Source organism: Rhamphochromis sp. 'chilingali' (assembly GCF_963969265.1).
Source record: "Rhamphochromis sp. 'chilingali' genome assembly, chromosome: 15".
NCBI lineage: Eukaryota > Metazoa > Chordata > Actinopteri > Cichliformes > Cichlidae > Rhamphochromis > Rhamphochromis sp. 'chilingali'.
Genome location: NC_137942.1, coordinates 5,683,240 through 5,697,553, shown reverse-complemented (window position 1 = coordinate 5,697,553; position 14,314 = coordinate 5,683,240). Strand labels below are relative to the sequence as shown.

The 14,314-nt window shown below is 41.4% G+C and overlaps 1 protein-coding gene and 1 pseudogene across 2 annotated transcripts; both read right to left on the bottom strand.

Moving 5' to 3' along the window:
* Positions 1-448: 448 nt before the first annotated feature.
* Positions 449-2,381, bottom strand: LOC308411365 (perforin-1-like; annotated as a pseudogene). The gene is made up of 4 exons: positions 1,849-2,381; positions 1,615-1,753; positions 1,305-1,516; positions 449-1,086 (listed from the first exon to the last, which is right to left on the bottom strand). The product of its transcript is annotated as a perforin-1-like (transcript).
* A 3,589-nt stretch (positions 2,382-5,970) lies between these two features.
* LOC308411529 (perforin-1-like) lies at positions 5,971-8,300 on the bottom strand (the record flags this gene model as incomplete). The annotated part of the gene is made up of 4 exons (XM_080905462.1): positions 5,971-7,003; positions 7,221-7,435; positions 7,534-7,672; positions 7,768-8,300. The coding sequence occupies 4 exons, from the start codon at positions 8,298-8,300 to the stop codon at positions 6,121-6,123; spliced, it is 1,770 nt and encodes a 589-aa protein (XP_080761588.1). The 3' UTR covers positions 5,971-6,120.
* Positions 8,301-14,314: the final 6,014 nt, after the last annotated feature.

The window sequence follows — 14,314 nt, the reverse complement described above, 5'->3', positions numbered from 1 at the left end:
AACACGGCTGGCAACAATCTAGCAGACGACACAGGGGGCCGCTAAACTGAACATGATGCACACCACCAAGTAAAACAAGAATCACGCACACTGAGACACAGACTGACAGAACCGGAGAGGGCGAGGGACAGAGAGACACACACATAGAAACACGAGTGGGAAAGTAGAGAACCAGGCAAACATGAAGACAAGCCTGATTTAATGGGGGCAAAGCTGAGGGAAGGACACAGAGACAAGACAAAGACATCAACGGGACCATATACGTACCAAGACAACCTAAACTAAGAATACTGAATAAATTCAAGAGAGTAAGCAAACTAAACTAAAAAACACAAGATACAAGGCAACTATAATGAATAAACAAGACTCAAAACTGTATTAATTGAAAACACTGGGTCAACCACCCAGGTATCCTAACACTTAACTACTTAGCGAAGCCAATTTTTCTTCACCGCATCACACTATCATACTCGGGACTCTCGGTAGTAATGCTCTGATTTTTCCATGAACTTGATTTGTGCACAAACACACCCATCTCTGACAGGATGGCCTCTGGAATAGGACGAGCATGACGGGACACATAGAACTTCTTCAGACTTGAATTCATAGGTGAAGGTTTATAGTCCGTGCACGACTTTCCGCTCAGACTTGGAGCGCACTGCACATCCACTTTGTAGAACAGTTGGCCGTGGTTCAGATTACAGAGATCCGCTTTAACTCCAGCAGTCAGAAGTGGCTCACATGCTCCTAATAGGTCATCATTCCACTTGTTGTCTTCATCCCAAACTTCAAATCTCAGTTTAGCTGATGAAATATCCTCTGAGCCCAGGTCGACGACCATGCCCCAGTGTGGGTTGTTGTTGTTATAAATGACAGGAGAACGCCGGACTTCTAATTTGTTAAAAATCACCTTCACGTATCCATCTGTACCGGTGGTGTGGTCGCCCCACAGACCAGAGGCCCGCTGTATTGTTATGATGACCCGTGCCATTTTTTTGTGGTAATGTGCTCAGCCATCCCTTGTAGGCTTCTGGATTTTTGAGAAGGTCTGGCTCTGTGGTATGACCACCTTTTATTTCTGTGAACCTGTGGAGGACAGAGTTGCTTGAACAGCTGTGACAGAAAGAAATCATAACAACTCTGGAGGAGTCAGTCTTTAAAGAGTTTAACTCTGAAGCCACCAGAAACAAGGCATAATATAGCTGTTAATTATTATGGTTTAGATAATGGAAGAACAAGTCTGACACCTCGTTGGGGTTAGAAGAGATAACAAATCAGAAATATCTGAGAAAACTTTTACATACCTGTCATTGAAGAGGCTGGAGAAGGCAGACTTACTGTCTGTCTGCTGTATATCCTTTTTGCAGTGTTTTGTTTGAGTACTTATTGTAGCTTTAATACTTGCAGACGCTTCAACTTCGAGGCACATCTGCACTTCCTCGGCACTGAGCCCTTGAAGGCTGGCCTGGCACTGTCTGATGCTGGTGACAGACTCGATACTTCCCCCCAGTTTCACCTGGAATCAAATAATCCAACACAATTTGCATGTGTTACTCAGAAATGACTGACACAATTTTGCTGTGTTTCAGGTGCACTGTTGTTATTGTGGTTCACCTTGGTGATGTAGTGGGTCCCAAAGTCATCAATGAGTTTGTAAAACCGTTGTTTGGTTTCTGCGCTGTAGGTTTTGGGAAGTTTTTTCAGAGCTTTGCGAAATTCTCTGTGCAGCTTTGGAGCACTGGACACTCTGTAGCTGATTTCAGAACAACAATTAAACATCAGAATTGCATTTCAGCATTTTTATCTTGATAACAAAGAGACAGCGCATCAGAGTACTCGTATTCTTACCTGTAGTACTCGCAGGACATGCTGTGGCTTGCGAAGCTGTACTTGTCATTCTTGGTTTTCTCCATGGAGTAACTCGAGAGATGAGAATTGGTACCAGCCAGCATCAGTGATGCACCTTTATTCCCTGCTTGAAGATCTAGATTCACCTTCCAGTTGTTTTCAACAGAGGAGACACTGGAACCGACAAGAGACTCGCTGGATTTGTGAAGTTTGGTGGAAACTTTGGCGCTGCAGGACTGCTTTGCTCTCCAGTCCACCACTGTCAGGGGTAGCTTTTGGTTTTTGTTCTCCAAGAAAGGGTTGGCACACAGCATGCATGTTTTATCTTTACGTTTCCACTGATTCATGTCGAGCACAAAGGCTCCTTTACGTTCCATTTTGGTGATATCAAAGCCCTCCCCGGCCAAATTGGCTCCCGGAGCAAATTCTGCATCGGCGCACTGTTTTGGTGTCCCTTCTATGCACGACTGATACGTGCAGTGAGGGAGGGACAGCAGGAGGCCAGCACAGATCCAGATGTTTACAAGAAACATGTTGTTACTGAGCTGGAAATATTTATTGAAAGCCTGTGTTATTGAAAGCTGAAAAGGAAACAATTTAAGGTGAAAAACAGAGAACTGAAGCAGTTCTGCAGTATATAGTACGTTCTGTTATTTCTAACTTCTTAAAACAACCTTCTTGTGCTTAAAGTCAATGATGGTTTTCATCTGTCAAATTAAATGCCTAAATATTCATTCTTTTTATCTTGAATACAACTGAAAATTTCAACTTCTGGGTGTCTGTATTCATAGCCCCTACAAGGTGATCATGAGTCCAAAGACGAAGCACAGCACAGCTAACGGTCCGAGATCCATGTTTCAAACGAGGACTCATTAGAGCAGTTGAAGCTCAGCGAAAAGCATAAAGTGACGTATCGGTGAAGGAGATCCAGATGATATGGGGATGCCCATTCACTGACAGCTTTGAAGGTGAGTAGTGAAATCTTGTATTGAGCAACAGTCTTGGTTCTACATTAAAGAATGGGAGCCTGTTAAGCTGAATGAGAATGAGTGCAATATTATCAATAGATTTGGTTTGTTTTGTATAAATAATAATTTTTTAAACCTGAATATAGATTAAACAAACCCCAAAAGATTTATACAAATAAAATCTTTAAAAGAAATCTGTACTGAGGTTATGAAGATATTATTTCAGAATCTACTGAAGGTGTTTTAATGAAGTAGAAAAGAACCAGAAGTTAAAATATTTTGGTTTCAAATTATAATCAGATTTTTAACATCAGATTTGTACCTTAAAAAAAACATTGTTACTTCTTTTTTAAAACAAAGTTGGGTAAATTTAAAGAGCATGAAAAGTGTCCCTGCAGAGCTTCAGTAACCCCAGATTTTCAGGCTCACTAATTTGGTCATTAGCCTAAATGCATACTCTAAAGTCGAGACTGCTCACCTTCTCTTGTGTGCTTTTGCTTCACAAGTGCATCAGACTGTGAGCATCAGTATTAGTATACCGTTTTAAAGACCAACAAGAAAGACTGAAGATAAATGATGAGGTCATACTGTTGGAAAAAAAAGTAGGCGGCTGGTTTAACAGTTTATTACCACGAAATAAACCAGCTATTTGTCTTGTGTGTTTGTGGACACTGGCCACAGGTGAGAGGAAATGATGCTTCATTTCTTGCAACTGTTTTCCCACGTACAAAAACTTTATCAAACTAATATCTGCTTGGCATTAACTGTGAATACATTTGACACAAGGTAATAGAATAAAATCAGTGTAAAGGTCAAGTGTTAAACAGCTTTTCAGACAGAAGTGGAACTGAGGGAAACATAAGGAAATTTAAAAAAAAATGTCATGTTGTTCTTTCCATTGCATTTCTTCAGAAATGAGTCATAGTGAAACCTGGACCACATGATTTGCATCGCATGTGGCCTGCACAGAGGTGGGATTGTAGTTGCTACATGTCACAGGATGGCTGCAGAGGTAAGGGGTGGTGTAAATTGTTCAGATCTTCCACAGTTCTCATTAATGAGAGGTTTACAGGACATCACCTACTCCCTTCGAGTACTCCTCAGAACTCCAAGTTCGTCCTTTATCTTTGTGCAGTAATAATAGCATAGTTGGCCTGATGATGACAGTTCAGCCCTCATATAAAGTTGTCTGACAACTAAGGAGTGCAACACTTGAAACATTTTATAAGACACTGTATGCAAGTACACCCGCTGATCTGTGAAACCACTTTTACATTTCTTGGGTGATTTATACTATTTAGCTGTGGGTTTTTTTTTGTTTTGTTTTTTAAATTTTTATTCCATATTATAGGTTCATGCTTATCCCAACTGTCATGTGGCAAAAGCCAGTGTACAGCCCGGAGAGGTTACCAGTTTGTTGCAGTGCTACAAAACAGAGGGGAAACCATTTACGCTCTTATTCACACCTGCTCCATCCCCTCAGCTGTAGCTGAGGGGATGGAGCAGGTCATTTGGCAGCTCCAGTCTTCATGCCAAATATCCTTGGGCAAGATACTAACCTCAAGTTAATCCTGGATGCATGCATTAAAGCATGAACTTGTGTGAATGTTAGACAGAAAGCACTTAAGCATATAGAATTAGTGGGTTTACCTATTGTTACGCCTCCTCGAGGGCAGGAGGGGGTAACACAGCAACTCCAGAAACTCATTACAAGTGTTATATGTTGAGACAAGTTTAATGGCAGCTTTCACACAAAAAACAATGACCCAAAAAATGTGGGGGAGAAAGGGACAGTTAGGTTGCGCCAGAAAAAACACCAAAAAAGACAAAACCAAAACTTAGCTGAGCTCTTAGCCTCGAAAATCTAGGAGGGAAAAAAAGTCCTAATCCTCAACTCAAAACAAGCTCAAAAATGACATGGGTGGCACCAACCAACTTACCTAATGTTTCTAACAGTAAAGATTCTACGTCAGTAAGTGTATGGGGTCTACAGACTTACCTACTCCTCTTTACTCCCACCACAACCTTCTAACAAAAGAAATGCACCAGAGAAGCTCTACACATGTGCCAAACAATTCCAAACAAGGAATAGAGACACGCCTCCAGCCACAGGTGAGTTTCCTTATCAGGGTGTGGACTCCAGGTTTGTCCATTCAAAGCCTCTTTCCCCTAATTAGCTGGAGACCCCCAAATTGACACCAGCCTGCAGTCTGTGTACCTAGGGAAATGGCGAGCAAAGGGAGAGGGAAAGAAAACATGCAAACTGCAGACACGCACCACTATCAATCAGAAATCATTCATCAAAGAGAATAATGTTTCACACATCAATAACTATTTACATTGTTTGCACAAAGTTTGTTCTGGATTTCTCTAAAATACCGGGATATATAACCTATTATTGTAATATTATTACTGAAGGATAACAGGTTTCTTCTATGTATTTAATACACTTGTTACTAGTGGCATACAAGAACAAATTGTCATTTTTAAATCTATACTCAGGCTACAAACTTTCCATATGTGCATATGATTTATTTATTTTTTACATGTCTATACATTATGGGACATGTGAACCATATATAAGTATGTAACGGCAGTTGACTTTGAGTGGGACGGCACCAAAATTGTGTCATAGTATTTCATCAGTATAGACCAAAACTCTAAGGAATGTGTCCAATACCTTGTTGAATCTTTGTTATCAACACAGTTCTGAAGGGAAAAAGGGGTCCAACCCCAAGCAAGCAAAGTGCAAAATTTTCACTACATTTTCCATATTTATTTATGAAAAATATATATACATACCGGTACGTATTTATACATAGTAGGACATGTGAACCATATGTAAGTTTGTAACCGCAGTTATATGTACACACCCTTAGCCTTGGTGCAAGATGCTACCCAGACATAGCCTCCCTAGCCAGGCGTTAAAGCCAGATGCAAGTGGGTTAAAAGCCACCTAGACTGAAGTAATGACATCAGTCTGAGCCATCAGAACTGCATGTGGCTCGTAGTGTGGGAGTCATGTTTGTTCACACTTCACTGAATAAACTGCTGTATGCCACACTGTTGCGCAAATCTTTAAGAAGGAAGCACCTCATCATAAAGCTAAAGAGATAGTAGGACCTTGCGCAGAGTGCCTACATGTCTGCATTATGCCAATGGGCTTTTTTGACACGTAAGTTTAACTTCTTCTACTTTCAGCTGCTACCTTTCAGAGTCATTACAAGAAGTTTCAAAAACATCAAGACTAAAATAAAACTGTTGATAACTCATCGTCTTAGCGAAGCCAATTTTCTTCACCGCATCACACTAATATTACATCATATTTGGGACTCTCGGCAGCAACACTCTGATTTTTCCCTGAACTTGATTGGTCCACAAACACACCCATCTCTGACAGGATGGCCTCTGGAATAGGACGAGCATGACGGGACACATAGAACTTCTTCAGACTTGAATTCATAGGTGAAGGTTTATAGTCCGTGCACGACTTTCCGCTCAGACTTGGAGCGCACTGCACATCCACTTTGTAGAACAGTTGGCCGTGGTTCAGATTACAGAGATCCGCTTTAACTCCAGCAGTCAGAAGTGGCTCACATGCTCCTAACAGGTCATCATCCCACTTGTTGTCTTCATCCCAAACTTCAAATCTCAGTTTAGCTGATGAAATATCCTCTGAGCCCAGGTCGACGACCATGCCCCAGTGTGGGTTGTTGTTGTTATAAATGACAGGAGAACGCCGGACTTCTAATTTGTTGAAATTCACCTTCACGTATCCATCTGTACCGGTGGTGTGGTCGCCCCACAGACCAGAAGCCCGCTGTATTGTTATGATGACCCGTGCCATTCCCTTACGAACAGGGCAGCAATCTTGGTTCACGGCAGGGTCATTGTGGCACTGGCAGACGCAGGCATCCCTCGAGTCGGTTCTAATTCCAGCCTTACAGGGATCAGTGCAGTTTCTCCACAGGCCTTTCTCCAGGATGTAATGGCTAATGGCAGAGCGCAGGTTTTTTCTGACTTTGTTCGTGCTAGGTAGTAACTCATGCAGAGAGTCCAGGGAATATGACACGATATCTGGGTTTTGTGGTAATGTGCTCAGCCATCCCTTGTAGGCTTCTGGATTTTTGTCCGCAGAGAAGAGAAGGTCTGGCTCTGTGGTATGACCACCTTTTATTTCTGTGAACCTGTGGAGCACAGAGTTGCTTGAACAGCTGCGACAGAAAGAAATCATAACAACTCTGGAGGAGTCAGTCTTTAAAGAGTTTAACTCTGAAGCCACCAGAAACAAGGCATAATATAGCTGTTAATTATTATGGTTTAGATATGGAAGAACAAGTCTGACACCTCGCTGGGGTTAGAAGAGATAACAAATCAGAAATATCTGAGAAAACTTTTACATACCTGTCATTGAAGAGGCTGGAGAAGGCAGACTTACTGTCTGTCTGCTGTATATCCTTTTTGCAGTGTTTTGCTTCAGTACTTATTTTTTTATCTTTAATACTGGCAGACGCTTCAACTTCGAGGCACATCTGCACTTCCTCGGCACTGAGCCCTTGAAGGCTGGCCTGGCACTGTCTGATGCTGGTGACAGACTCGATACTTCCCCCCAGTTTCACCTGGAATCAAATAATCCAACACAATTTGCATGTGTTACTCAGAAATGACTGACACAATTTTGCTGTGTTTCAGGTGCACTGTTGTTATTGTGGTTCACCTTGGTGATGTAGTGGGTCCCAAAGTCATCAATGAGTTTGTAAAACTGTTGTTTGGTTTCTGCGCTGTAGGTTTTGGGAAGCTTTTTCAGAGCTTTGCGAAATTCTCTGTGCAGCTTTGGAGCACTGGACACTCTGTAGCTGATTTCAGAACAACAATTAAACATCAGAATTGCATTTCAGCATTTTTATCTTGATAACAAAGAGACAGCGCATCAGAGTACTCGTATTCTTACCTGTAGTACTCGCAGGACATGCTGTGGCTTGCGAAGCTGTACTTGTCATTCTTGGTTTTCTCCATGGAGTAACTCGAGAGATGAGAATTGGTACCACCCAGCATCAGTGACGCACTTTTACTCCCCGCTTGAAGATCTAGATTCACCTTCCAGTTGTTTTCAACAGAAGAAACGCTGGAACTGAGAAGTGACTCGCTGGATTTGTGAAGTTTGGTGGAAACTTTGGCGCTGCAGGACTGCTTTGCTCTCCAGTCCACCACTGTCAGGGGTAGCTTTTGCTTTTTGTTCTCCAAGAAAGGGTTGGCACACAGCATGCATGTTTTATCTTTACGTTTCCACTGATTCATGTCGAGCACAAAGGCTCCTTTACGTTCCATTTTGGTGATATCAAAGCCCTCCCCGGCCAAATTGGCTCCCGGAGCAAATTCTGCATCGGCGCACTGTTTTGGTGTCCCGTCTGTGCACGACTGATACGTGCAGTGAGGGAGGGACAGCAGGAGGCCAGCACAGATCCAGATTTTCACGTGAAACATGTTGCTACTGAGCTGGAAATATTTATTTAATGAGCCTGTGTTATTGAAAGCTGAAAAAGAAACAATTTCAGGTAAATAAACAGACACGTGAAGCAGTTCTGTAGTATATAGTGCATCCTGAAAGACCACATATCATTTGTGGTTAAACTCAATCACGGTTTTGATTTGTCTAAACCTGAAAGATGTCTATTAATTTTAAGAGTTTTGCCATCTTATTAAATAAAATAAGCCCCAGAATTCGATTTTTTTCCTTAGCACTTTGAAAAATCTTCAAAAAAGCTCCCCAAAATGTATCAAGCAACTCTACAGGTAAGACTACTCACTTTCTGTGTGTTCCCGCTGCACATACGCATCAGACTGTGAGCAGCAGTGTCACGATATAATCTTTTATATGCAGAGAACAAAGGATGAACACAGTGGGGTAGCAGAGGTGTGAAAAGCAAGTATGCAGGCGGTCTGAATGACACTAAGCGAACCTGTTATTTTTCTCATGTGATCATGGAAAGTATTTTAGCATGTCTTTTTCTTCTTTGTTTATCAAACTAAAATCAGCTTGACAGCAACTGAGAACAAACTGGACATGAGGTTACAAAAAAACCGACAATAACATGGTCAGTCAAAAGTGTGATCGGGTAAAAGATAAATTATTTTTAAAAAAACTCAAGCTCCTTTCTCATTTTCTTTTTTTCAGAAATTAGTCATTGTGAAACCTGCACCACATCATTTGCGACATATAGGCTGTCCAGACCAAAGAATGACTGAGTGAGAGGAAAAGAACGGTGTGAATCGTCCAGAAGCGTTTACAGGATGTCACCTGCCGCCTTTCAGTGCTTCTCAGGAACTTCGAAAGCATGCGTGTCTGTGAACTGTAGGAAGACCCCAGAGTACCCGTATAGATGGGGAAAACATTACAACTCTTCAGAGAAAGTCCCCAATCTAAGTCAGTGGATTTGAACCCAGAATCGTTATGTGATGGTGTGAACCACAACATCACCATGCCTCACATATACTTCACTGCTAAAGTAATAAAAATTTCACACTATAGACCAGAAACTTTTGACTGAGGATCCAACTTCAACCTGTACTTTTGTGTCAATCTGTACTTTTATGTCAGTGACCCTTTGAGGTGTAACCCTCAGCAATTTGAACATGTAATTAATGTTTTTATTAGTTTTGGCAATCAGGTAACAAAAAAAAAAAAAAAATCCAAACCAAAACATTATTACTGTCACCCATCAATAACTATTTAGATTTTTCTCAGAAAGTGTGCTCTGGACTTCCCAAAAATACAGGGTTAGGGTTATAATCTCTGATGAGTTCCATGATTTAGACCTCAGAGTGTTAAAGAAACCTTGGAGTCAAACAGATTAAGGCTAGGAGCCTTTTAGTCTAATGACCAGTTATATATCTCTTGATGCATGCTCAATCATCAAGGTAAGGACTAAAAAACTGATTCTGTTCATCTGGACGTAGTGTTTTCAGGTTGAAGAGTATGTAACTCTAGCTGTACAAAAAATATGCACAAAGAACAATTACACCATGAGTTATGAAGTATAAGAAGTATATCTTTGTAGAACAAACAATATAAGAAATTCACAATAAGTATTACAATTTTAGCACTTTCTGAAGACAGTTGACTCAGTTTCATGTCACTCATGAATTATTAAGTTGTTTACCTGAGTTGTTAGTCCAGGCTGTAGGATGACTCATATTAATGACAATGGGCTTGTAGTTTATTGTCTGCCTTAATGATTAGACTGGCAAAGGCCTTTGTTGGTCTTGTTATAATGTTTGTTATTAGTTATTTATCCCAGGAGCTCAAATATGCCCCCCTCTCCTAATGACCAAGTACTCTGTCTGTCCACAGCAGATGTCAGGATGACACTTCGTAGAGTAAACCAACAAAAAGCTGGTAAAGAAGTTGGACATACAGTGGGGCAAAAAAGTATTTAGTCAGCCACCGATTGTGCAAGTTCCCCCACTTAAAATGATGACAGAGGTCAGTAATTTGCACCAGAGGTACACTTCAACTGTGAGAGACAGAATGTGAAAAAAAAAATCCATGAATTCACATGGTAGGATTTGTAAAGAATTTATTCGTAAATTAGGGTGGAAAATAAGTATTTGGTCACCTCAAACAAGGAAAATCTCTGGCTCTCACAGACCTGTAACGTCTTCTGTAAGAAGCTTTTCTGTCCCCCACTCGTTACCTGTATGAATGGCACCTGTTTGAACTCATCATCTGTATAAAAGACACCTGTCCACAGCCTCAAACAGTCAGACTCCAAACTCCGCCATGGCCAAGACCAAAGAGCTTTCGAAGGACACCAGGAAAAGTATTGTAGACCTGCACCAGACTGGGAAGAGTGAATCTACAATAGGCAAGCAGCTTGGTGTGAAAAAATCAACTGTGGGAGCAATCATCAGAAAATGGAAGACATACAAGACCACTGATAATCTCCCTCGATCTGGGGCTCCACGCAAGATCTCATCCCGTGGGGTCAAAATGATCATGAGAACGGTGAGCAAAGATCCCAGAACCACACGGGGGGACCTGGTGAATGACCTGCAGAGAGCTGGGACCAAAGTAACAAAGGTCACCATCAGTAACACACTACAACGGCAGGGAATCAAATCCCGCAGTGCCAGACGTGTTCCGCTGCTGAAGCCAGTGCATGTCCAGGCCCGTCTGAAGTTTGCCACAGAGCACATGGATGATACAGCAGAGGATTGGGAGGATGTCATGTGGTCAGATGAAACCAAAGTAGAACTTTTTGGTATAAACTCAACTCGTCGTGTTTGGAGGAAGAAGAATACTGAGTTGCATCCCAAGAACACCATACCTACTGTGAAGCATGGGGGTGGAAACATCATGCTATGGGGCTGTTTTTCTGCCAAGGGGACAGGACGACTGATCCGTGTTAAGGACACACCGCCCGGGCAACAAAGGAGTGGCTCCGTAAGAAGCATTTGAAAGTCCTGGAGTGGCCTAGCCAGTCTCCAGACCTCAACCCCATAGAAAATCTGTGGCGGGAGTTGAAAGTCCGTGTTGCTCGGCGACAGCCCCAAAACATCACTGCTCTCGAGAAGATCTGCATGGAGGAATGGGCCAAAACACCAGCTACTGTGTGTGCAAACCTGGTAAAGACCTATAGTAGACGTTTGACCTCTGTTATTGCCAACAAAGGTTATGTTACAAAGTATTGAGTTGTATTTTTGTTATTGACCAAATACTTATTTTCCACCCTGATTTACGAATAAATTCTTTACAAATCCTACCATGTGGATTCATGGATTTTTTTTTCACATTCTGTCTCTCACAGTTGAAGTGTACCTCTGGTGCAAATTACTGACCTCTGTCATCATTTTAGGTGGGGGAACTTGCACAATCGGTGGCTGACTAAATACTTTTTTGCCCCACTGTACTAGGAATAAACACCGCTCTCCACAACTGGATCTTGAACTTCCTAACTGACAGGCCGCAGTCTGTCTCCATAGGAAATAAAACCTCCAAAGTCCTCAGACTGAGTACAGGATCGCCACAGGGCTGTGTGCTTGGTCCACTGCTGTTCACCCTGCTAACACATGGCTGTACTGCACAGTACAGCTCAAATCACATCATCAAGTTTGCGGATGACACAACAGTGGTGGGTCTCATCACCAACAACTATGAGTCTGAATTCAGAGAGGAGGTACAACACCTGGTGGACTGGTGTCAGAATAACAACAAGAGCTCAATGACCCACACCGCACTGCACATCAACGGATCTGCTGTTGAGATGGTCAACAGTGTGAAGTTCCTGGGTGTGCACATATCAGATGACCTCTCCTGGAACCTGAACAATATCACCATCATGAAAAAAGCCCAACAACATCTTCACTTTCTTAGGAAACTGAAGAAGGCCAGTCTCCCTCCTCCCATCCTCCCATCATTTTACCAGGGAACCATTGAGAGCGTCCTCTGCTGCTATATCACAAGCTCAAATTCAAAATTCAAATTCAAATTTTATTTGTCACACACACAACCATACACAGTATGACATGAGGTGAAATGCAATGCCCGACCATTAGATCACAGTGGTTTTACAGTATTTACAATTTACAGGTTATTACAAAATTTGCAGATTAAACTGAGAAATTTACAGTAAAAATGTGCAAATAGCAGAAAAAGATTATAAATTATAGGAAGTGTGCATGAAGAAAAACCAGACTGCGTGTGGTGATGTGATGTGTGTGGGAGTCCAGTCCTACACCTGGTTCAGGGCCCGAATAGCCTGGGAGAAGGCTCCCAACTCCCAACTCTATGACAAACACATCATCTGACGTGCAAATAGCATAGTGAAGGACACTTTCCACCCCTCACGTGCAATGTTCTCCCTCCTTCCATCTGGCAGACGGTTTTGCAGCATCAAAACTGTAACGACCAGACACTGCAAGAGCTTCTTTCCACAAGCAGTCAGAGCCCTCAGCTCACTACCACCAAAGGACTGATATACACATACACCTTTACAAATACAAATACACCTCACAATACTCACCAAAAGACTCAAAAACAACAAAAGCCTCCACAAATCCGCTGCAAACTGGACCTGGAAGCAATATGCTTATTTGCTCATTCAGTCACATAGTTACTGAAAACACATTTAAATTATACTAGATTTGCACATTTTGGAACTTGCACATGTCTTCGTCCTGTCTTGTCTACAATTTCCTGACAACAACTTGAACCCAGTATTCAATACCTACTGCACAATCCACTTTGTATTGTCTATGTCCTGTCTTTGTTTATTGTACAGTTATCATTATAGTACTGTATAGTATTATATAGTTAGTAATTGTCCCCTAATTTTACCAAAATTTTGCATGTTATTTATTTGTAATTCCTAGTTTTATATCTCTGGGAGATATAAAATATACTTAGAAATTATATACTCGGGTTTTGTAAATTATTTATATACGCGTAAATGCACCCCGGGGTGCTTGGGGTCAAACAGCATTTGGGTATGCCAAATGCATACTGTGTATGCGGTTGTATTGACAATAAAGCTCTGGAATCTTGAAATATGAGAATTTCTTTCCAACTCAACTTTGACAAGTGAAACAATAAAGTTCCTTGACTTCTTTTTGTAAATGTAGCTATTATTTGTTGTAAATCTACCAGTTTTATTTGTGTAAATTTGCCCTTTCTGTTCCATATATTTGCCTTTTTGACTCTCTGAATTTCCTCTAAATATTTTTCTCCTAAATTTGAAAGTTTCTTTCTCATTAGTTATTTCTGTATTCTTTTTTTTTTTTTTTACTTTTTTAAATTTTTTTTACCTCTGATATGCAAGCTTGTTTCTGCTTTTGCTTCTTTTGCTATCCGTAAGTAAAACTGATTTCAAAACTCAAAATATTGAGGTACTCAGAAGTAACTCAAAATATTTATAAGTTACTTGTTAAGAAGTACTACTAAGTTACTTATTTAGAAGTAACTTAAAATTTTAAGATAACTAACTCAAAACTTTAGGCCAATAAGTCATAATTTCGATTTACCTGTGGCTTCCTTTTCCTTCCCACCATCCTTCTCTGTCACAGCAGTCACCTGCATGTTCCCCATCACTATTGTATTTTTGTCATTGCCACCGTCTGCAAACTATACATCATATCAGGTCTGATTACCATCTTGTAAACCTTTCACTCTATCCTTCTGTCACAAATCACCTCCAACACTTGGTTCCACTCACTCCACCCTGGCTGCACTCTGTTCTTCACTTCTCTTGTGCGCTGTCTGTTGTTTTGGATTTTTGACCTTAGGTATTTAGACTCATCTGTCTTCTCTGCTCCCTACAGCTTCGCCGTTACATCCGTCTCCCTCTCATGCACAACACATGCATTGTCTTGCTTCTACCGACTTTGGAGAGATGAGAGCCATCTCTCCACGAAGAGTGCTTATTATCACTAAAGATCACACTGTACCAACATCACTGTCCATGGAGACCGCTGCCTGACCTCATCCTACCTCTCTCTGCCTG